The sequence below is a fragment of the Delphinapterus leucas genome, chromosome 7, assembly GCF_059928025.1.
Source record: "Delphinapterus leucas isolate spDelLeu-1000000601 "Yukka" chromosome 7, BTC_Dleu_Yukka2, whole genome shotgun sequence".
In the NCBI taxonomy this organism is placed as follows: domain Eukaryota; kingdom Metazoa; phylum Chordata; class Mammalia; order Artiodactyla; family Monodontidae; genus Delphinapterus; species Delphinapterus leucas.
The window spans coordinates 69,999,625-70,023,681 of NC_143135.1; the positions used below are offsets into that span (position 1 = coordinate 69,999,625).

Genomic DNA, 24,057 nt, shown 5'->3' on the forward strand with positions numbered 1-24,057 from the left:
ACTTAGAAAACAGTGTTGTGAGCCAGTGGCTAAAATTGGAGAGATTACTTCTTCAATTAGTCAAGAAATGTAACACCCCAAACTACCTGAAAATGGGGTAAAACATTTACAATGCTTACGAATCTAAACGCTTAACCTCCCCCAGATTCTTACCATCAACCTTTCTGCATGTATATTAGGATGCCACACAAAAGGAGCAGTGGCTGGGGAGTATTGACTTTTATTCACCCGTTAGAAACGATGCCCTGTTTGCACTTGGGCTTTCAGGGTTACTTTACAAACACGTGCTCAAGGATTTCCTTCCTCATTTCCACTCTACTTCTGCCCAATACACAATATATATAAACTATATATATATAAACTATATTATACTGTATATTTGTTAAATACCCAAATACAAACAGTGGTTATCTGGGGATGGAGTTGGGGGAGGAGCAATATTTTCTTTATCTTCATTTTTATATTTTCTATATTAAAAAATTTTTTATATAGTAAATATGTGCTGTATATATGAGACAAACACAATAAATGCTATGAAATAATCTTCCCTGACCGCACCAAGGTAATTTTATATATTTTATTTCTTGCCATGTCTCAGTTACTTTTAGCTTTGTTTTCTTACTTTTTAGATACCCTGTTGATGGTAAATGGTAATGATATCTCTTAAATACAAACCCATATTTTTTTATGGTGCCTGTACAATAGATGATGCTACTTAAAAGGACAGTAAAAAAATGTTTATGACGGCTTTATTCAAAATAGCCTAAAAATGGAAACAACCCAAATGTCTATCAACAGGAGACTAGATAAATTGTAATATATTTATACAGTGGAAAGATACAAGAAAACAAAAAAGAATAAACCATATGAGACCAATGACTCTCACAGTCATTACGATGACAAAAAGAAACCAGGCACAAAAGAGAACATACTGGAGGAATCCATGTACAGATTTTGAAAAACAGGTAAAACTAACCTAGAGAGACAGAAGTCAAAATAGTAGCTTCCGAAGAACCTGAAAAAGAATACATATATGTATATATATATATATATACACATATATATACACATATCTTTATAACTGAATCACTTTGCTGTACAACTGAAACATTGTAAATCAACTATACTTCAATTTAAAAATAAATAAAATAAAATAAAACAATAAAAGTAACAGAAGACAATATGGGCAGATTTTAAAGAAAATATTGGGGTGGAGAAGTATGATTTTCTAAGTATGATATGAAAGTCAGAAACAATAGAAATGATAAAGTTAACTATGAAAAATAGTGGTTTCCTTTGGGAACTATTGACTAGAAACAAGCATGAAGGATCCTGTTGTGTTTTATATCTTTATCTGGGTAGTTGTTACACAAGTAAGAGTATGTGTGTGTTGCATGTAAAAAGCACTGAGCTGTGTGCTTAAGTTTTGTGTTCTTTTTTCTTTCTTTTTTTTTTTTTTTTGCGGTACGCGGGCCTCTCACTGTTGTGGCCTCTCCCGTTGCGGAGCACAGGCTCCGTCTGCGCAGGCTCAGCAGCCATGACTCACGCGCCCAGCCGCTCGGCGGCATGTGGGATCTTCCCAGACCGGGACACGAACCCGTGTCTCCTGAATCGGCAGGCGGACTCTCAACCACTGCGCCACCAGGGAAGCCCAAGTTTTGTGTTCTTTATGTATATCTTCAAAACAAAACAGAACATAGGAAAATTATCTCGGGAAAGAAAGGACTGTTTCTCGGAATGCTAAAAGGCAAAGAGATTAGGATTTCCCCTGCAGCTGGGATTATGTTGAAACTCTAACTGGGCTTCTATATTCTTATTTAATAGTATTACCTATTTCCTAAGAAATAATATTACAATATGTAAAGAGAAAATGAAAAAGAAAAATATACCCAAACTAATTATCCAGGGACATGGGGGTAGGGTGCAGCGTCATTGGGCCTAAGATTTAGTTGTGTCCCAACAATGTAGATTTGGATTAGCTCCTAATCTCTCTCTTTCTCTCTCTCTGTCTCTGTTTCTCTCTCTCTTCTCCACCCCTCTCTTACTCCCTCTCATTTTCCTCTCTTCCTTCTCATCTTTCCTTCCTTCCTCCGTTCTTTTCTTTCTGACTGCCTGTCTGCCTTACTTTCTTCCTTCCCCAGCAACCCTTTATTTCTTTATACTCTGGGGAGTTTCAAAAAAGATTTACGAGGCTTCCCTGGTGGCGCAGTGGTTGAGAGTCCGCCTGCCGATGCAGGGGACACGGGTTTGTGCCCCGGTCCGGGAAGATCCCACATGTCGCAGAGTGGCTGGGCCTGTGAGCCATGGCCGCTGAGCCTGCGCGTAAAAAGATTTACGGCTTCAGATTCTTTAACAATGAGATTTGTGGTCCTTCTATTGTAAGTGTGCCTAGATCATTAAGCTGTGTCTTTTTCCCCTGATCCTGATCTTTACTTCACTATATTCTTTCATTTAAATTCTAATTTAAAGTTTATCAAGTTTGATCCTGCGAGCCAATATCGAAAGGAAAACCTGGTAAGTTAAACAATTCATATTGTTCATAACATTTAAAAAAATTCCCCATGTTGAACATAGGTTGAATTATGTCTCCCCAAAATTCTTATATGGAAATACTAACCCCTAGTACCTCAATAAAGTTGATTTTTAAGAACACTTAGATTGGGCTTCCCTGGTGGCGCAGTGGTTGAGAGTCCGCTTGGCGTTGCAGGTGACACGGGTTCGTGCCCTGGTCCGGGAGGATCCCACATGCCGCGGAGTGGCTGGGCCCGTGAGCCATGGCCGCTGAGCCTGCACGTCCGGAGCCTGTGCTCCGCAAGGGGAGGGGACGCAACGGTGAGAGGCCCACGTACCCAAAAAAAAAAAAGAACACTTAGATTAAAAAAGAAGTCATGGCTCCTTGGAGGAATGTCTGATTCCAGATCTGAGGCAGGAAATCTCCAGGATGAATTTGGAACATCTTGTACAGAAAACAGGGAAGTTTCCACAATTAATAGGTCATATCCAAAGGACTTAGGAGCCACCATGAAGTAATCCTCTGGCCAAAGATGGAGAAATTTTAGCATTAAAAAATTGCCACTCACTGAATATATAAAAAGCCATGAGTTCATAAGGATATTTTTTAAATGAGAGAGAATAAGGTAAACAGCAACAACAAAAACAAGCTCAGCTTCACTAAACACCAATCGAGATTGCAAAGGCATTAATTCTTACTTACAAAGGCAGCAACTGAAAAGGAAGAATTATCTATTATCTTACCTTTTCTGAACAATTTGGTAATTTAGGTACCAAATAGCCCTAGGAGATTAAGGGGAGTCCTCTTTACAGAATTTCAGTTAATAAATGTGGAAAGAATGATAGATTAGTGCAGCTACCATTTTATAATCCCCAAAACATTAACTGACTCTGCTCACCAATGGGTGAAACCATTGGACGAATGTGGTTTTTTCGTCTTTTTTAATTTATTTATTTTTATTTTTGGCTGTGCTGGGTCTTTGTTGCTGCGCGCGGGCTTTTCTGTAGTTGCGGTGTACTAGCTTCTCATTGAGTTGGCTCGCAGAGCTCTAGAGCACAGGCTCAGTAGCTGTGGCGCATGGGCTTAGTTGCTTCACGGCATATGGGATCTTCCCGGACCAGGACTCAAACCCGTGTCCCCTTCATTAGCAGGTGGATTCTTAACCACTGCGCCACCAGGGAAGCCCTAGACAAACGTTGATGGGAGAGTCCTCATTGGGAGAGAAGGCTGGGCACCACAAGAACCTGTGATTAATCTTAACATCACACAAGTGCAACAATTGGACACCAAGTGCCGCCTGGTGTGAAGTTACCTGTGGCTTGATTGGATTCAGGTTCAGCTCTTTTGGTAAGTAGACTTTGCAGGTGACATACTTAATCATGAAGGAATGAAAGATGATATATGGGATTTACTTGAAAACATAGAGATAAAAGAAAAATGGTTAGGTGGCACATAATTGGGCAATCTTAATCGCTGAATCTTGATGAAGGGAATTGGGGGTTCATCACCCTTTTCTTTCTACTTTTGTGTTTATAGTTTTTCATAATAAGTTGTTTGCAGGTATTTATCTTAGACATAAGGGAGCATTTGTTTATGGAAATAATAGAAAGACTGAGAAAGTTCCTTCCTTGGTCATCTGTTCAAAATCAGAACAAACCCAAGAGGCAGACACCTCTCCAGAACTGTTCAGCTCACAAAGGTGTTCATTTCTCTGAGAACTAGTACGCCCACTCCCTGCCCCAAACCACCTACTGACCACCACTGCCCTGGACCCAGTGCCAGACCATAGCTAATTTCACTAGAGGGACACCAGGCCCAAGGTAGTCCAGTCAGATTTTTGCTGCCAAAGACTTAAAACTGAGATTCAAAATCTGCTTGTCATACTCTGCTGTTGGAGAACTATGGAGTTAGGGAGAACTATATTCTGCCCAGTGAACTGGAGAAACAGAGAAAGCTGATAGGGGTGGCGGGGTGGAGGGAAAGAAGCAGATGTAGCATTCTGCCAGCATTCTCTGCCCTGTAGTCCTCCTCTTGGGCTTTGTAAGAACCCCTTCTCACAAGATAGTAAATTTTGTTCAAGGGAGCTCTCTGTCACAGACTAGCCTTGGGTGCAGGACATCAAGGCCTTACCCACCAGTGAGTTGGTCAGATGAGAGCCTGGGAACCAGTGGACATGTAGGACATCACTGGAGACTGTCCCTCGGTGGAGGGGCCTTTGGACTCATGGAAGGGTTAAGTCTCTCATCATTTAAGGAAATTTCTGCCTAATGACTCTTTAACTTAATTACATTAGCTTATTTTTCTTACTATTTTTAATAAAACTCTTCAACTATTAAAAAAAAAAAAAAAAGGTGGGTCTCTATGAGACCCACTTCTTACATGACAGTAAATTTTGTCCCCCGCCCTGCCCTTTTTTTTTTTTTGGTCTAAAGCTGGGACTTCCCTGGCAGTCCGGTGGTTAAGACTCTGCACTTCCACTGCAGGGGGCACGGGTTTGATCCCTGGTCAGGGAACTAAGATGCTGCACGCCGCACGGTGTGGCCAAAAAAAAAAAAGAAACAATCATCATAAAGCTGTCTCTAGTAAGTCACTGTAAAGGCAACAAAAAGAATCCTTAGTAGTACAACTGCCTTTAGCTTTATCTGGCTTAATTATAATACCTGCTTGGAGCACGTGTGTGGGCTAAATAGCTTCCTTCCCGTTCATAATTCCAGGTCTCCATAACTAAAGGGGTTAGAGTGTACACCCCACCCCTCAAAAAACATTGCTTCGCTTTGACTTGAAAAACGTCTTTGATAATACGAACAAACCTTGCTTAACTATTTGTAAATGGATATGAGAAAGTTGCAAAGGTAGGTGTCTGAAAGACCTTTCCCCTCTGATAACGACACTTGATCAGTTCAGAAGTGACAAAGGACAAAGTGACAAGGCAATCAAGGAAATGTTGCCTCAAGAAGCAAATAGGCAGGGTTACTAAAGGCCTAACACATCATAGCTTCTGAAGTCTACCTTTGGATTCTTCAGATCTGGAAGTTCTCTAAAGCTATAATTTACGTGGGTGGGTTGAGTGTGATAGCTACATGTCCCACAAGGGAAGAAATTTTTGTCTGTTTGTTCAAATATACCTCATGTGTCTGGCACATAATTGACATCCAATAAGTGTTACTACATGAAGTTACAGCCTTTGCAAGTTTTTAAGCCCAAACAAGGTCTGACCCTAATGGAGCCCTCCAAATGTCAATATAGAACAATTCTCAGTCCTGTATTTCCTGGAACACACTTGAGAAATAGCTCTGCAAGCTGATAATGACAAAGGAGTCATCATAATAAATCCAAATAAAGAAAAACTGCAGTATTTTATCTTTTAAAGGAACACAGCCAATCCTGGGGTCATCATATCAAAATCTTCTAACAACAATCCCCAAAGTTCTTTCTCAAACTGTGGACAGGGAAATGGGCCCTTGAAGGTTTCAAGGGAACGAAAGAGGCACAGCAGATTTCCAGTGACGAACGGTGAGAATGTGTGAATGGTGGTCAGGCAGCATCTACGGCTTTTATTCACATCTAATTTCTCTTCTCTGACCTCAAGAGGGGCTGTTATTCCCCTCCTGTCTTAGATGATCCTGGAAATTAAGTCTTTGAACAGTGAGCTCACTCAAAGAAGTTCCCTTGTTTTTGCAAAAAAAAGTCCAGTGGTGCTTCCAGGATAGAAGTAGTTCCTGCAGTGCCGTCCTGAGACTGTACGGAATTTGAGCTAACTCATTTGACTGAGGACCCAAGTAGACTTCAGGTGAGGTACAGAGATAATGCTGGTGAACCTGAAGAGGATTTGGGGAGGCCAGTATGATACTTACCATTTTCACCCTACATTTGTGCTATATTATTTATCTTAGTCATTATTTTTAGTCCAAAGTCTTTTGCATACTCTCCATGAATGAAGAAAGTGAACTGTTTCATAAGTGCCTCATGAAAAGTAAAATTAACAGTGGTGTTCATTGATTCGCTCATCTATTCATTTATTTAACAAACATTTATTAAACACCTCGTATGTGCCAGGCATTGCACTGTGTGATATTAACATGTTTACTGCAATGTCAAAATAATTTTCTTTTGTGTAAGTCTTGTATTCCATAACTTCTACATGTGACTGCAAATAAACTCTATTTTAGGAAAGAGTAGTTTAACAAGAAGAATGCAGAAGTAAGCCCTATAAATATTTTAAATATGGTGCGAATATTTCTGACTTTAACCAGAATTTCACAATGTACCTTTTTCTGAACATCCAAAATTCTTGCACTACCTGTTCAGTCAAGTAAGAATACAGGAAGAACTTGAGTGCATACGAGTAAAACCCTAAAATAAAAATTCTCATATTGATTATTCATAACAATATCTTTTAGGGGCAGTAAATTTTTGCACTTAGATAAAAAGAAATGACCTTAAAAGCTGGTGTTAGTTTTCTTTTTCTATCAAGGAATTAATAGGGCAATGACCAATAACTTGTGGATTGTTGGGGATTTATACAATTCCTAATACTTTTAAACTAACGATCATTCCATAATCATCTACCCAGTTATACACAGTTAAAAACTTGTATCTGACAAAAGAAATCAGCTCCATCTTCTTTTGCATACGGGTTAGCTTTTCCAGCTGCACCTGCTCACTGGCCGCTCCCCATTTCCCGGTAAGTACGTAACACTGGGAGGAACTTTGCCCTTTTATCTCTTCAAGAAAAAAGTTTGAAGTATACTTGGCAGGTCAATGTTCAGCCACAGAAATCTCAGCGAAAAACAGCCACCCATTTGAGGGTAGCCTGTTTCTCATGCACCTGCAGCCGACCGAGCTTGGTGCTCGTGGGCAGACTCAAGGCGGTCAGAACATGTTCTGAGGCATCCCTGGAAAACAGCAACTGTCTCTGGCGAGGAGCAGTAGGACAGGCTTAAAATGAATTCTTTCCCTGGGGAAGAACAAAGCACGAGTTAGATTTTGAGGAACCACAGTTGGCCTGGTTCTTGCCCCCAGAGAATTTGGAACTGAATAGGCCATTCTTGGCCCCATTGTGCATGGAGCCCTCATCTATCTTGATTAAATGAGCCTTGAATGCTCGCTTTGGCAGCACATATACTAAAATTGGAACGATACAGAGAAGATTAGCATGGTCCCTGAAAAAGGAAGACATGCAAATTCATGAAGTGTTCCGTATTTTTTAAAAAAAGAAAAAAAAATGAGCCTTGAATTTTGGAGCTCCCCTCTACACATCTTTAGCAAATTCAGGGGCCAAAAGCCCTTCTTGATACCTGACTTTGTCATCATGCTTGCGACTGAAATCCAGTTTTTCCTGTGTAATATTTTGTGGAAACTGGGAGGCCTTTAAATACACAAAAGAAACATTTGTTTATTATTACCAAATTAAAAAGAATCATAGAATGTTTAAAGTTCTAAATTGATTTAGAATTCATTTAGAATAATAATAATTCCTTGCACAAGGCTGGTAGACACGTTGTTTTGGCCTCTGTCCACCATCCCTTCCCTCTTCTTCAGGGAACAGCACTTCACTTTTTCCTTTGGGCAACTACCTTCGCCCCACTATTAGTCCACGAGGTTTATATGGGACTCATTCTACCCCCTAGATCCAGAAGAGGGTGTAAAGAGGGTCCACATCCCCTGACCACAGTGATTGCTTCGAGAATGAGCACCCTGTCCAGGTTGGGCCAGTGAGACCCACCCTAATTTTTTTTTTTTTTTTCGGTACCCGGGCCTCTCACTGTTGTGGCCTCTCCCGTTGCGGAGCACAGGCTCCGGACGCGCAGGCTCAGCGGCCATGGCTCACGGGCCCAGCCGCTCTGCGGCATGTGGGATCCTCCTGGACCAGGGCACGAACCCGTGTCCCTTGCATCGGCAGGCAGACTCTCAACCACTGCACCACCAGGGAAGCCCCGAGACCCAGCCTAATCTGATGGAGTTTCCGAAGCTTGTCCCCGGGGTCCTGATTAATACATGTGTAGCATTTTACACGGAAAGCTTAAGGAGCTTCTTAAGGTCACAGCAAGTCATTTACATTGTCAGCTTCTCCTGATACTGGCCCACTTTCTAGTTGGGAAACAGTGATACCAAAAGATCATTTCAATAATACATTAAGAGCATTCATTCATTCATTCAAGTATTCATTGAGATGATGAATACTACTAGATGCCCGGTTCTGTGCAAGAGATGGAGTTTGACTGAAACAGCCATGATTGCTGCCCAATGATGTTCTGAAAGATATGTATATGGGCACACACAGGAGGGGCATGTAACCTACCCTGGATGTGTTCATATGGGTGACCAGGAAGGCTTCCTGGAGAAAGAGACTGGCTTCCTAAGTACCTCTGCATCTATTCTCCTTTAATTTTAATTTAATCTCATCCTCACAGCTACTGTCTTAGTTCAGGCTTTTTTTGTTTCACATCTGAATTATAGCAAGAGCTTTCTAACTGGACTGGATACTTCTACTCTTATCCTGGTCCCTAATATCCAACTCATTCTTTAGTGATGACAGAATGATTTGTTTCTTAGCAACATTTTACTGACATATTATATACATACATAAAATTACATATGTAAGCATACAGCTTGATGAATTTCCTCAACCAAGCACACCCATTAACCAGTGCCCACATCAATAAACATGGCCACCACACCAGAAGCCCATCTCACGTCCTCTTCTGTATACTCACCTCCTCCCACAAATGAGTTTTTAAAAATACTAATCTCAGGGCTTCCCTGGTGGCACAGTGGTTAAGAATCCGCCTGCCAATGCAGGGGACACAGGTTTGAGCCCTGGGCTGGGAAGATCCCACATGCCGCAGAGCAATTAAGCCCATGTGCCACAACTACTGAGCCTGCGCTCTAGAAGCTGCAAGCCACAACTACTGAAGCCTGTGCAACTAGAGCCCGTGCTCCGCAAGAAGCCACCGCAATGAGAAACCCGCGCACTGCAACGAAGGGTAGCCCCCGCTCACCACAACTAGAGAAAGCCCACGCACAGCAACAAAGACCCAACGCAGCCAAAACTAAAATAAATAAAATAAATTTAAAAAAGAATACTAATCTCATTATATTGCTCCCTTGCTTTGTTACAGCCTTTCAAGGACTCTCCACAGGCTTCAGGATAAAACCCCATCTCCTTAGCCAAACTAAACTCTTGTAATTCCTAACCTCCTATCCTGGTTCTCACTGCCTGGCCTTTGCATATGCTGCTTCTTCTGTTTAGACTAATGTCTCAGCCCTCTTCCTCCCCCATTTTAATCATTCCTAATTATTCCAGGAACCACCTTCCCAAAACCTTCCAAGATCCCTTCCTCTCCATAGATTCTGAAAGGTAGAAATAGTGTTTTTCATCCCAGTTTCCCAGTTGGCTAAATGAATAAATGAGAACACCTGGCTTTATTACTTTCCCTTAAAGCCTTTCCTCCTCTTGCTTCCTCCCCTCCATCCCTTTTAAGTAAGAACAAACCATTGCCCGGTGAATAAATGCATATAGTTTGTAGGTAAGTCATGACTTTTTCACTGATCCAGCCACAACCTTCTGCTTGGTATCCCCTCGCATACACCAAGATATGACTGAAGTAGGGACGGTTTGTGGTCCTGCACCCTACCAAGATAAGTGGACACAATGGAAATTGATATTCATGAGATCTGAGCCATTCTGCCAGTAAAAAGTTGCTTTAATTGGAATATCTGAAGGATCTAAGGGAAAATTGGGAGTGGGGGGAGGATACAAGCAAGTAGGCTAACATTTACCAAATGCCAAACACAATGTTAGGCTCTATCTATGATGTCTTATTTAACTGAAGTTGGGGAGGAATGGGCATAAAGGTATAGATTTTTGAATTGCATAAAAAGAAAAGCCAATATGTCCTTTCCTTCCTTTGGTTGAAAAAAGTTATTCATGCATTTATAGCTTTTTCTTTCTAATTAAAAATAAGAGTGGAGAATCACTGAAATTTCTAATTTCAAAGACAATTTGCTTAACTAGCTTGAAAAATGATTCTATAAAAACATTATAAAAGTTTTTGGTGTGTAGGAGAAAGTATCACTAGGTTGATGGGTACAGCCAGAGCACCTAACGCTGTCCATTCAGCTCCCAAATTGTCACTGTGGGTGGGCAGGTAATGCCACTTGAAACTACCTAAATGAAACCATTTTTATAGAAGCTTTTACAATCTGTACTTGGTTTTCAATGAAAAAGTTCTGCACAATAAATCCAAATGGCATAACATCAAAAACACCTGACAGGATGGCCCCATTCCCAGCAAGTCTACTTATTCCCTAACATCTTGTAACTTACATGGCACTGGGCTGGGGCACCACCAATGCACTGCTGTGATCTAAAAATTCTCTCAAAACTGCCTCCTCTCCTTAGGTCAGCAGCCCACCCATGCCCTATTTAGAACTTTGCTGAATAAAAGTTAAATTACATAAATGAGGACCAAAATCCAGAAATTCAAATTCAAGCCATCAGGGGAAAAAAAACTCCTTAAGTCAAGGTAGAAGCAGATGCCTCAGTTGCTTCATTGATAAACCTGAAGAGGCCACTGTGATACTTACCCTTTATACCCTAAACTTGGATGCTATAATATTTATCTTAGTCATCGTTTTATAGTTCAGAGTGTTTTGCTGGATGTTCATGAGTGCAGATATTAAGCTGTTTCTTAAGTGCTTAGTAAAATTAATGGTGTTGTTCATTCATTCATCCCACTGAATAGGCAGGAAATTCATAGCTCTGGTACAAAGAAAGCTATGAGCCAGCAGGCAGAAGCGTTCATTCAGTGGGGGAGCGAAGAAAAAGAACGTGTTTTCATTGCTCAGAAAATTTTCGATTCTTCTCTTTCCTCTTTTGGGGCTGTAGGCAAAGCGAATGTTCTCCTGACAGTAGGGTTTCCTTGAAAACTTGGTTTCACAAAATGCACCACCTTTGTGGGCCGCGCCGCGGGAGCCGACTGCACTACCTGCCTGCGTCGGCGGCAGGTCACGAGGTCAAGGTCGGCTTCGCGTAGGCTGCGCCTCTTTCAGCACGTTTCCTTGGCCTCGCAGGCTCCCTCCCTCCGGCAGGCGTCGCTGGCCATTGATGGGGCGAGAGGAAGGAAGCGGATCTTCGATCCCGCCCGGAGGCTCGGCACCCCTGGGCCGCCTTCCTCCCGTGCCCGCCTGCGCTCGCGCCGCCGCGGCTCCTGGAGGGCCTCGCGCCACCTGCCGGCGCCCAGGGATGAACCGGGCCCTCACTCTGGAAGGCAAGGATATGGGCGGCCGCGATTGACGGCTCGGGCGCAGCTGGGAGGGAATCCCCGGCGGGCGAGAGCGCCAGCGCCAGGCCAAGGCGTGGGGTACGCGGAGAGGTCCGGGATCACGGCGACGGCATCCGGAGTCGCGGACGGGGCGCTGCCGGGGAGTCCGGGAACCCTGGAGCGGCCGGGGAGTGGGCGGAGGTGCCGCAGGAGGCGTCCGGGGCTTGGCCGGGCTGGTCTGGTCGGGCGTGCAGTTGAGGGGAGGGGCGGGGCTGCGCCGGGCTGGGCCGCCGGATCTGCTTCCCTCGCCCTGGACCGTCGCTGGGCGATGAGTGTTGGGGAAGAGAGGAAGACCTGCGGACCTTTAGATCCTGGGACCGCCCTTTCCCGCTCCAGGTCGGGCGGCGAGCAGCAACGAAGGCTGGACGCTCAGTGGCAGCATGAGAGCGGGCGCCGCCGCTCCGGGCTTGCGGCCGCGCGGCAGTCGGTGGCGGCTCTGCCGGCGCTCGCCATGGGCGCGCGGTGGGGCGGGCGGCGCACTCCGCGTGGAGGCCTGAGGCTGTCCGAGGCCCATCTGGCGCTGATGGCCGCCAGCCTGGTGTGCAGCGCCGTGGTCGTCTATGTTTGCTGGAAGCAGCTGCCGCCCCTGCCCTGGGCCTCCTCCGTCCCGCCGCAGCGGGTGAGCGTGCTGCTGTGGTGGGAGCCCTTCGGGGGCCGGCACAGAGCCAAAAGGCCGCACCCCGATTGCCGGTTGCGCTTCAACATCAGCGGCTGCCTCCTGCTCACTGATCGCGCGGCCTACGGGGAGGCCCAGGCGGTGCTTTTCCACCACAGAGACCTGGTGAGGGGACCCCCGGACTGGCCCCCGCCCTGGGGCGTCCACGTGCGCCCGGCGGAGGAGCAGCAGGTGCTGATGGACGACGAGGAGGAAGCCGCGGAGGCCTTGGCCCTGGCTGCCTCGGGCCCCAGGCCCCCCGGCCAGCGCTGGGTGTGGATGAACTTCGAGTCGCCCACCCACTCCCCGGGACTGCAGAGCCTGGCAGGTAACCTCTTCAACTGGACGCTCTCCTACCGGGCCGACTCGGACATCTTCGTGCCTTACGGCTACCTCTACCCCAGGACCCATCCCAACGAGCAGCCGCCGGGTCTGGTCCCGCCGCTGGCCCGGAAACAAGGGCTGGTGGCCTGGGTGGTGAGCAACTGGGACGAGCGCCAGGCGCGGGTCCGCTACTACCGCCAGCTGAGCCAGTACGTGACCGTAGACGTCTTCGGCAAGGGCGGGCCCGGGCAGCCGCTGCCTGACGTCGGGCTCCTGCACACGGTGGCCCGCTACAAGTTCTACCTGGCCTTCGAGAACTCGCAGCACCTGGATTATATCACGGAGAAGCTGTGGCGCAACGCCTTCCTGGCTGGGGCGGTGCCGGTGGTGCTGGGCCCAGACCGTGCCAATTACGAGCGCTTCATGCCCCGCCGTGCCTTCATCCACGTGGACGACTTCCCTGATGCCTCCTCCCTGGCGGCCCACCTGCAATTCCTCGATCGAAACCCAGCTGCCTACCGCGGATACTTTAGCTGGCGTCGGAGCTATGCCGTGCACGTCACCTCCTTCTGGGACGAGCCTTGGTGCCGGGCCTGCCAGGCTGTGCAGATGGCTGGGGACCAGCCCAAGAGCGTCCCTAACTTGGCTGGCTGGTTTCAGCGGTGAAGCCACCCTCCCCTGGCTGTAACCCAGGGAGGCCAAGTCGTCGGCTTTTGGATCCTCCGCTGTGCATCTCCTTAACTGCCGAATCATGGGACTGTATTTTCCAAACACCCATTTTTAATCTATTCCCATAGATTAAAGTTGATTTACCAAGTAATATTATTCAGCACAAAGACTGGGTGGGAAGGGTCCTGGGTGCTCATGGTTTTTGGACAACTAGCAGTTGGGCTTCCTCTGCTGTCCAAGGGCATCTGAGCTCTGGGGTGAAGATGGGGCCCTTCCTCCCCTTGTAACCAGTGCAGAGGTGAAGAAACAGCTTACCTACAAGAAACAATTGTCAGTGGCTCTGAATTTCCTCATCTGCCACAGGCCATATTTGTGGCCTCTGCTGAGTCCAAATCTCACACAATGCTCCTCCACTCACGTGACTGGGCCAAATGCGGCAAACCCCTGGTTTCAGAAAGAGCCTTGTTGCAGGATAGAGAAAGGACTGTGGCCACAGGTGGGTCTTTCTCTTTGTGCCTGGATTTCTCAAAGCGTCATCTCCTAAGAAAGGTGAGGAGGGTGGTCCAAGAATCCACTGACTTCCTTAACAAGTGCTGTTGTTTGTTCCCTTGCTTTATGAATGGAAACAAGATGCTGGATTGTGCTTGGAGAAGAGTTAGGATGAATATTTGGTGTACCTCACTTTACACAAATGTATTCTTGAAAAGCCGCTTTTAAATCAAATTCACTGTTTTAGAAGAGCGCAATATTTAATGGAACCCTATGGAGAATCCCTTTATAATGTGAATAGTCATCTGCTAACTGATTTTTTCTGTGTCTATGTTTTTCTATAACCCGGATCTTTTAAAAAGCATATTAAAATTACAGATGTGAAAATAAAGCAGAAGCAACCTTCTTCTCCCTCCCTCCCAGAAAACCAGCCTGTGTTTACAAACAGAAGAGAAGGAAGCCACAGTGTCACTTTCCACAAAATTATTTATTTTGTGTCTTTACTGGAGCTGAAATTTAAAACTGGAAAGTCAGTCCTCCATGGGGTCCTGGCATTACCTGTCTGCAGAACAATGAAAGGGATTGCACTGTGTTATGGAATCATGCAAAAGGAAAAAAGTTTCCTGGTGTCTGTTAATGGCAGTTTTTGATTCCGTTTTAAGTTAAATGTTTAGTTGCTAGGGAATAGAACTTAATCAGTGCCTGCAGTCAAAACTTTATCTTTTGTTACAGAAATCTGTAATTCTCCCTGGGGCCACCAGGTTCCCCTCCTGGTCTGCCCAGTAGTGCAGCGGATACATCCTCACATTTCTAGTGCCCTTGAGACTGTGCTGTGGGACCAACTTTGAAAATATATGCATTGACTTTAAAAGTTGTTGAATGAACAGCATATTAGGTGTCACCATGTACCTGCACCACGTGAAACACTGAGCTTGGGAAAAACAAAAATGTGTAAGGCTAGGTTCCTCTCTTTAAGGCTCTTATAATCTACCACCGTCAAAAAGTAAATAGTGGACTTTGATAAATCACTTGGCAGAACTTATTTGTTTAAAGTAACGTTCTTTTTTAAAAAATTTAATTTATTTTTGGCTGCATTGGGTCCTTGTTGCTGTGCGCAGTCTTTCTCTAGTTGCGGCAAGCGGGGGCTACTCTTTTTTTGTTTGTTTGTTTGAATTTATTTTATTTTATTTTTGGCTGTGTTGGGTCTTCGTTGCAGTGCGCGGGCTTCTCATTGCGGTGGCTTCTCATTGTGGAGCACGGGCTTTAGGCGCCCAGGCTTCAGTAGTTGCAGCACACGGGCTCAGTAGTTGTGGCATGTGGGCTCTAGAGCACAGGCTCAGTAGCTGTGGTGCACAGGCTTAGTTGCGCTGCGGCATGTGGGATCTTCCCGGACCAGGGCTTGAACCCATGTCCCCTGCATTGGTAGGCGGATTCTCAACTACTGCGCCACCAGGGAAGCCCAAGGCTACTCTTTGTTGAGGTGCGTGGGCTTCTCAATGTGGTGGCTTCTCTTGTTGCGGAGCACGGGCTCTAGGCGCGTGGGCTTCAGTAGTTGTGGCACACGGGTTCAGTAGTTGTGGCTCACGGGCTCTAGATTGCAGGCTCAGTAGTTATGGTGCACGGGCTTAGTTGCTCCGCGCGTGTCCCCTGAATTGGCAGGCGGATTCTTAACCACTGTGCTACCAGGGAAGCCCCCATTTTTTTTTTTTTTTGGTGGTACGCGGGCCTTTCACGGCTGTGGCCTCTCCCGTTGCGGAGCACAGGCTCCGGACGCGCAGGCTCAGCGGCCATGGCTCACGGGCCTAGCCGCTCCGCGGCATGTGGGATCTTCCTCGACCGGGGCGCGAACCCGTGTCCCCTGCATCGACAGGCGGACTCTCAACCACTGCGCCACCAGGGAAGCCCAAATATGTTGACTGGGCATTAATCCAGTGGGTTTTTTTGGTTTTTTTTTCCTTTTTTTTTTTTGATTGACATATAGTTGACTTACAGTGTTGTGTTAGTTTCAGGTGTACAGCAAAGTGATTCAGTTAATATATATATTATATATGTAGTATATATATATAATATATATTCTATATAGCATATATATTATAGATAATATATCTTCTTTTTCGGATTCTTTTCCACTATAGGTTATTACAAGTTATTGAATATAGTTCCCTGTGCTATACAGTGGATCCTTGTTGTTTATCTGTTTTATATATAGTATTGTGTATCTGTTAATCCCAAACTCCTAATTTGGGGGGGAGGGATAAATTAGGAGTAAAGTGACATTCTTAATAATACCATAAATCAATTATTAGAAAGCCAGTTGATTTAAAGCCTGAAATAATGGGTTTGTTTTCTCCTCAGTTTATTATAATAAGCACCCTCAGTGACTGTTGTGGGTAGGGTCCAAGATTAATTAGGTTTATACAGAATTCTGCTGTAAACAGTAATTGCATTCGATTAGTACAATTAGCTGAATCATAAAGTAACTTTTATCTCTATGCATTTGTTCAAAAAGCTCACTAACGTCTAGGTGCTTCAATTCTCCCTTTTCCTTAAAAGGAGAAATTGAAATCCCTGGATAAAATGTCCTCATTAAAATATTATAGTATGGGCAGAATTATCAAATTATCAATAATTTTATAATTATCAAATTATATCAAAATAGAACCCCCAATAAAGAAGGAAAGATTCTATTCTTAAAATAAGTATTTATGAATTATTGGTCAGTGGTCTTGGTGTTATTGGGAATCTACATGGGACAGTGGGGGATAGTTTGAAGGTAATCTGCCTTAACTCTGAATTCCAGCCATGTGACCTTGGGCAAATTAGTAATAACCCTGAGCCTCAGCTTTCTTAACTGTAAAATGGGGCAAGAAATGACTTCACAGCTCCTTATGAGCTGTTCAGGAAATAAAGTAATAAGGTGCCTAACACATAGTGGTGACTCAATTGGTGACAGAGAGATAGGTTTATTTCCCTTCTTGCAGTGATTTCAGGGTGCCTCCATATCCATTTATATGGATTGTAGAATTAAATCTCAGGGTATGTTACAGAATATATCTGAAATAAAAAGGAAGTGGCCTCATATCATGTATTTCAAATGAATCCCTAAAGCTCAGCCATACTATTTCAAGAGTCATTACTGCCATTTAGATTGAGCTAGAATTTGCAGACTAGGAAGAAACACTATGCTTTCTGTGAAATAAAAAATTGTTTTTGTTCTGGTTAATTTATATTGTTAAATAAGTATTATTTTACTAACGCTTTCCTTGGTATTAACTCTATTTAAAGCTAACCATGTTATTTATTGAATACTTAGCATGAGGAAGGTATAATTGCAGTTTTATGTGCAAATTTAGGGTAAGGAACAAACTATATTTTTAGGCTAATTTCATCAAACAGCCAGAGAAATGCGGCAATTGCTCATTTTATGTGATTTCATTTTTCAAGTCATTCTAATTTGAGCAGGTTAAAATTTCACATACGCTAATATAAAAATACATAGAGACGCATCACATGTATTTCAAAATGGCTTTCATAAACTTCTTTCAAATGTATTGCAAATTTAATTTAATATTTTTAGTGCTCGATGACTTTAATTACACGAGTACGCCTGAAATATTTGCATCAAGAAGACAGTCTGACTTGCTTTCAGTATTCACAGGTCCTTTCCAGTTTCCAAACCCTTCCTCAGCAGTAATTTAGAGGAGACAGGGTAGCTTCATGGAAAGAGCTCGCAATTTGGAGTCAAAACCAGGGTGTGTGGTTTTGCCACTTTCTGCCCCTGTGGCCCTGATTAGGCGCGTTACTTAAATTAGCGTCCTCCTTTATAATGCATGAATGCCCCTGCAAAACAAGGATTAAATGTGTTTGCCAGGGTGCTTTGTACATTGTAAAGTGCTATACAGTTACAGGATGCTCCAAATTTTCAAAGCTCTAGAGCAGGGATCAGCACACTTTTTCTGTAAAGGGCCAGAGAGGAGATATTTCAGGCTTTGCTGGCCATACAGTCTCTGCTACCACTACTCACCTCTGCTGTTGGTAGTACAAAAAGCAGCCACTGACAATCTGTAAACAGAGGCGGTGCCGGGATTTGGCCTGTGGGCTATAGTTTGTTAACTCTGCTCTAGACTTTTAGAGATAGGAATTTGAGAACCTACCTGCTGGGGTTTTCTTAGAAGGGATTTACGAATTGGAATTAGAGAATTTTGGAGGCAGTTACTAGACCAGCTTTGCAACGTTTCCTAATTGTCTCATCTCGGGTAAATTATTTAAGCTTTCTGCGTATTGATATTCTCATCTCTAATTGAAGGTAATCATATATAATTTATGGAGGTGTTGGGAGAATTAGAAAAGACACTTAAAGTACTCAGGACAACGTCGGGCACACAGGAAGCACCTGGAAGATGTTAGCTGTGATGATCACCAGTCCATTTTACAGAAGAGGGACCTGGTTAAGGACTTAGCTAAGGTTACAGTGATAGCGGCAGAACCAGCCGTGCTTGTGCAAGTCACAACTCCTTTGAGCCTCTGTCACTTGAACTGCAAAAGGAGGGGGTTGGACAACGTCTTCTCTTGGGACCTTCTAGTTCCATTGCCCTCATTCTACTAACTGGCACCCTAGGGCTTAAAGAACTAATTTACCTCCCTAAGTGCCTTCCTTACAGTCTGGAAATGACTTACTACACAGCATCAGTAAACTGGTGGAAAATCCAGGCACCAGAGAGGGAGACTCTGATGTAGCATTAGTAAAATATATATCTATTTATTTATAATATGTAATTATTATATTTTATATATGTGTGTATATATGATATATATCTTTTTTTAATAACACGCCTTAAATATCAGGGAAGGGAGCCCAGTCCTTGGTAATTAGTATGGTGAATAATTGCAACGAATACGGTTCAAGTCATTCTTGGATATGTCTCAGGGACTTTTATGCTGCACATTCTTACAACAAATCAAGTATTTATGTACCCATGTTCAGATTATTTTGACAAAATGATTAAAGATGGAAAATAACTCCTTGTTTATAATGTATATTTCCCAGTCACTAATGTACTCAACAATGATACATGGGATGTTTCTTGGTCAAGGGGTTTCTGTAAGTTCTTTGTTTCTAGAAGGGTGACTGAAGTGTGATGGCTTTGCCTTTTCTGAATTACACAAGGTCTCGCTCAACTCGTCCTCTGCTCTTTCTTGCCTGGCTTCTTCCCTTTAACCTAGTGACTCATCTTCAAGGGTGTAAGTAGTGTACCCTTTTCTCTTATTCCAGTTGACTTCACTGAGTGCTCTGATGCCCTCTGTACTGTCTCTAGCTCCTGTGTGCTAAATTAAATAATGCCTTTTTTTTTTTTTCGCGGTACGCGGGCCTCTCACTGTTGTGGCCTCTCCTGCTGTGGAGCACAGGCTCCGGACGCACAGGCTCAGCGGCCATGGCTCATGGGCCCAGCCGCTCCGCGGCACGTGGGATCCTCCCTTACCAGGGCACGAGCCTGTGTCCCCTGCATCGGCAAGTGGACTCTCAACCACTGCGCCACCAGCGAAGCCCTAAATAATGCCATTTTTAAAAGAGGTAGAATAATGGGAATTCCCTGGCGGTCCAGTGGTAAGGACTCCTTGCTCTCACTGCTGAGAGCCCAGGTTCGATCCCTGGTCGGGGAACTAAGATCTCACAAGCTGCACGGCACGGCCAAATAATAAAAAAAATTAAAACAAAGAGGTAGAATAAAGACTAGGAATGTGATGGTGGGCAGAGGCATCTTTCTTCTTAAGAGCTTATGCTCAAATTATTAAAAGGGGAAAATATGAACCTGGAAAAACACTATTTTCTCTACTTTCCCTTCTCCAATAGAGGCACACTGATGTGCTCATTTAAGTATAGAGTTTGAAAAATGATGATAGCCAGCTGAGGGTAGAAGCAGGTGTGACAAGAAAAGAGGACTCAATAATGAAAGAGTGAAAAAAAAATGCGTTATAAAGCAGAATGGGTGGTGAATATATGTGGGGAGTGAAGAGGAAAAAGGAAAGACATTGGGATAAATGAGTAAGAAGTGCTTGAAGAGACAGTGAGAAGATTCGATGGAAAAAGAGGAGAGGGAAGATGAGGGTGAAATGACAAAGAAGTACGATAAAGGAGGAACGTGTGCCCGGAGAATGAGAGAAGAGAGTAAAATCTACCATTCGATGCCACTTTCCTCAAAAGAAACCTTTGTTCCAACTTGAAATGCAGCATCTGTTGGCAAGTGGGGAGTGAAATGACAAGGAGTCAGGAACTTAACAAGGAATAAAGTGACATTTCAGCAGAAATATAAAACTGGCCCGTGGTTGGTTACAACAGATTCTTCTGATTGCTTCTTTTTCGTCTTGGAAAAATCACTTTCATTGCAGTTTTTTGGTTTTTTTTTTTTCTTTAAATTTCCAGTCAGCATACTTGAACTGTCCTCAATATCTACTTTTAGAGAAATTTATTATTGTTTAAGATAGCCGTAATCAATTGACTCCTTTGAAGAAGGGTCGTTGGGAAATATGGAGGGGATTCAGAACATTTGATACCTTATTAGTGTCATGGGGAACCCTACTATAAAGCTATTTCAAGTAAGTTGTAGAGAATTGGATTTTTTGAGATTGTCAAATGAATGTTTCTGAAAATTACTGAAGCTTCCCTAAATATACTAAAGAATGATGCCCTATCAGGTCGAGTGCTAAAATCTTAATCTGAATTATTTTGCAAAGAGGGGGAAATGGATTATTCAGCAACATTTTACATACATTTCTCGGGTGTCTTCTCTGCAGGCACTATGCTAGGACTTGGGGATGTAAATAAAACTAAGGCAAGGACTCTGCACTCAAAAAGTGTATGTTCTACTGGGAGAAACACATTTGGACAAACAATTCTAACACATAAGTGCTGTCATAAGAAAGACGTCACAGAAAGACGTATTAGATCATGTGCAGAATCACAGAATTTAAGGGGACAGAAAGCAAACTCTCAGTAGTAGCCTCAGAGGGGTCGGAGGATCACATGTCAGGAACGAACTTCCTCCATCACAGGCTAAGTCTTCGTAATGTTCTTTATGAAGAATACAAGTGCGACAGCCTCTAGTCTCAACATTTATCTACCTGATTATTTTCACTAACACTACAGTTAAAACTAAATGCCATTATCAAGCATCACCTTCAAAATGACTAATCTCTAAAGGGATTTTGCTCTTCTAGCAACTAGGCACACCTACCCTGACCCTATGATTTTCTCCTTCTTATAATGTCATATAAACATTTTAGAAATCTCTGTTTCACTTCCTGAAACTTATTCTGAAATACAATGAAGCACAACCATCTTACTGATCAAACAGAAACACCTTCTGATAAAAATGAGTCTCATCTAAAGACTTATCAAGCCTCCCTTTTTTTTTTTTTGCGGTACGCGGGCCTCTCCCTGCTGTGGCCTCTCCCATTGCGGAGCACAGGCTCCGGACGCGCAGGCTCAGCGGCCATGGCTCACGGGCCCAGCCGCTCCGCTGCATGTGGGATCTTCCCGGACCGGGGCACCAACCCGTGTCCCCTGCATCGGCAGGCGGACTCTCAACCACTGCGCCACCAGGGAAGCCCCTCTTCTCCTTTATTAACCCATCAACCCCACAAGACACAAATTAGAAACGAGAAATTCATATCCGGTTTTTTATTTTCCATAAGGAAGTAAAACATTATTAGTACAACGTGGGGTCAAGTCAGGGATGGAGATGGCCCAGCGCTGCCTCTGATGGAACAGGAAAGCTGACTAGGGAAGAGAACACAGGTCATGTGGAGAGGGGGTCCTGGTGGGCAGGGGTGGGCCAGTCTCCCAACCTCCTCACGTGATGCTAATAGGAACACAGACACATTCAGATACCAGCTGCGAGAAAAGAGGTCAGGGGACCTTGATGTCACACGGCAAGAGAGTGAACAAATTTTGCATCACTAATCTCACACAGAGGCAGCTGTCTCACACCGCAGAAGAAAACAACCGCGAACAAACTCAGGCCAGTCACTAACTGTTGACATTCTCAACAGTCCACGCATGCTCAGAATGTCCCACTCAAAGAATCTCCATAACCCTGTTATGTCCCCTCTGCTCCAACCCCTCCCTCACTCCAGGCCCCCAGGGTTTCACCTTTAGGATCTGTGAAAGACACATCAGAGCACTGATCATTTTCACTGACTGGGGTAGAGCAAAAACAGGATGTGGTCAAAGCCCAGAGATGTGACTAAGTGAGAAATTATGGGCTGGGTGAGGTCCCGGCCGTGGGCTCCTGCCTACACTCTCCCACGGTTCTCAGGGATCAACCCCCGTCCCCACCCAAACTTAGTGCAGCCTGAGCAGAGCTCCCTCCTTTTTTTTGGCTGTGGGAAGAAAACATCACGTGAGAGGCCAGGGAGAAGACTGGACCATGAGATCCTAGACAAACCCCCTAGTCCTGGACTACAGAGAAGTTCCTAGAACTGTAACTGAAGACTCACGGCAGGATGGGGAAACATGAAGAAAGGGGATGTAGAAGAATTGGACCAAATGCCCTCCTGGACGTCTGTCCTCAGCAGGGACCTTCCCCTCCGATCTTTGAGTGTCAGGGATCAGGTCCGCACACCAGAATTATCAAGGCGAAAATTTTGTCTTTCATTCTCACAAGTGCTTTACAAAAAAGTAAGGGTTAGCAATTAGCTCCAGACTGGGCAAGTACCTGTGTGTGGATCATATTGCCCATTAATGAGGCAGGGCCAACTTCTACCTAAGGCTTAAAACCCTCCAATGGGATAAGAAACCTCAGATCCCCTCCCTCCCTTCCCTACCTGACCTGCTTCTTCCTTCACATCACAGTTCTAGTCACCACAGCAGGGACCACAAACAGAACCAGGCCAACAAAGATGCCCATGGTGGGGATGGTGAGATGAGGGGCCCAGACCTCAGACTTGAGCCCTGACCTTGCTGAAGGTGTCCAGAAGGGCTTCTGCTTTCTCTGAGAAGCTCCACCTCTTAGCCCCCTCCTTATACCATCTCAGGGTGATGGGCTTGTTGCACCAAGCAGACGTATCTCAGCTCCTCTCCTAAAGGCATGCCCATGGCCACCCACTTCTGGAAAGCCCTTGTCTCCGCAAGTTCCATGTCCTGGATCTGGACCTTCCTGTCACACTGCCAGATCAGAGCGATATCTGCAGGGTAGAAGCCCAGGGCCCAGCACCTCAGGGTGACCTCAGGGGCAGAGATGAGGTGGTGGGCTATGTGCATCTTTGGGGATTCTGAGGAGGAAGGCTCAGAAAATTCACACTTTGGGTCACCTTCACAGGCCACTGAAGCAGCACTCTTGCCCATCCTGAGAATGGACAGGACAATTGGTTTAGAAGGAGGAAGCAGAAACCCCAGACATCAGCCTGGACTGGCGAATCTGGGATAATCTTCTACTCCTTGGAAAGTTCTAAAATCAGGGTGAGAGCCTGTGGTAGGAGGCTCCAAGTCTCTAAGAAGGAGAACACAGACTGCTGTTTCTGACCGGGGTAGAGGGTGAATGACTTAGAAGTACCGGAATCAGGCCTCCAAGGACGTCCTCAGGCAAAGAACAAGGGCTTGACTCAGAGAGAAGGTCGTGGTTCACAAGACAGCTGCCGGGGTCAAAGGGAACAGCTGATCAGTCGTTTCAGGGATCGTCTCCCCCTCCATTGCGAGGGACTGTGTTCCTTAACAGTCCTTTAAGGAAACCAACGTTAAAAATTATATTGTATTATTTGGTTTATGTAGCAGTCTCAAAAAGAACCGTAGTGGTGGAGAACAGATTAGTGGTTGCCGGGAGTTGGAGGTGGGGCGGAGGATGCGAACACAAAAGGGACGCCTGAGAGAGTGTTTTGGGGGTGACTAAACTGTTCTATTTATATATTGGATTATGGTGATGGTTGTACGAATCTATGCATGTGTTAAAATTTATGAAATTGTACATCAAAAAGAGTCAATTTTAATGTATGATAATTAAAAATAAAAACAAAAATAGAAAAAAAAGGAATAAAGAAAGAAAGGCGAGCCCTCTGGGCCAGTCGCTCTGTAGTACAGAAGATGAAAA

At 44.5% G+C, this 24,057-nt stretch overlaps 1 protein-coding gene and 1 non-coding gene across 2 annotated transcripts; both read left to right on the forward strand.

Annotated features, from left to right (window-relative positions):
* Positions 1-7,612: 7,612 nt before the first annotated feature.
* Positions 7,613-7,719, forward strand: LOC115802217 (U6 spliceosomal RNA). The gene has a single exon (XR_004022635.1). It is a non-coding gene; the product is annotated as a U6 spliceosomal RNA (small nuclear RNA).
* Positions 7,720-11,763: 4,044 nt separating this feature from the next.
* FUT4 (fucosyltransferase 4) lies at positions 11,764-20,309 on the forward strand. The gene has a single exon (XM_089915407.1). The coding sequence runs from the start codon at positions 12,107-12,109 to the stop codon at positions 13,481-13,483; it is 1,377 nt and encodes a 458-aa protein (XP_089771533.1). The 5' UTR covers positions 11,764-12,106; the 3' UTR covers positions 13,484-20,309.
* Positions 20,310-24,057: the final 3,748 nt, after the last annotated feature.

Bases quoted from the DNA above. Each gene is read 5' to 3' on its own strand.
- FUT4 (XM_089915407.1), top strand. From the start codon at position 12,107: ATGAGTGTTGGGGAAGAGAGGAAGACCTGCGGACCTTTAGATCCTGGG.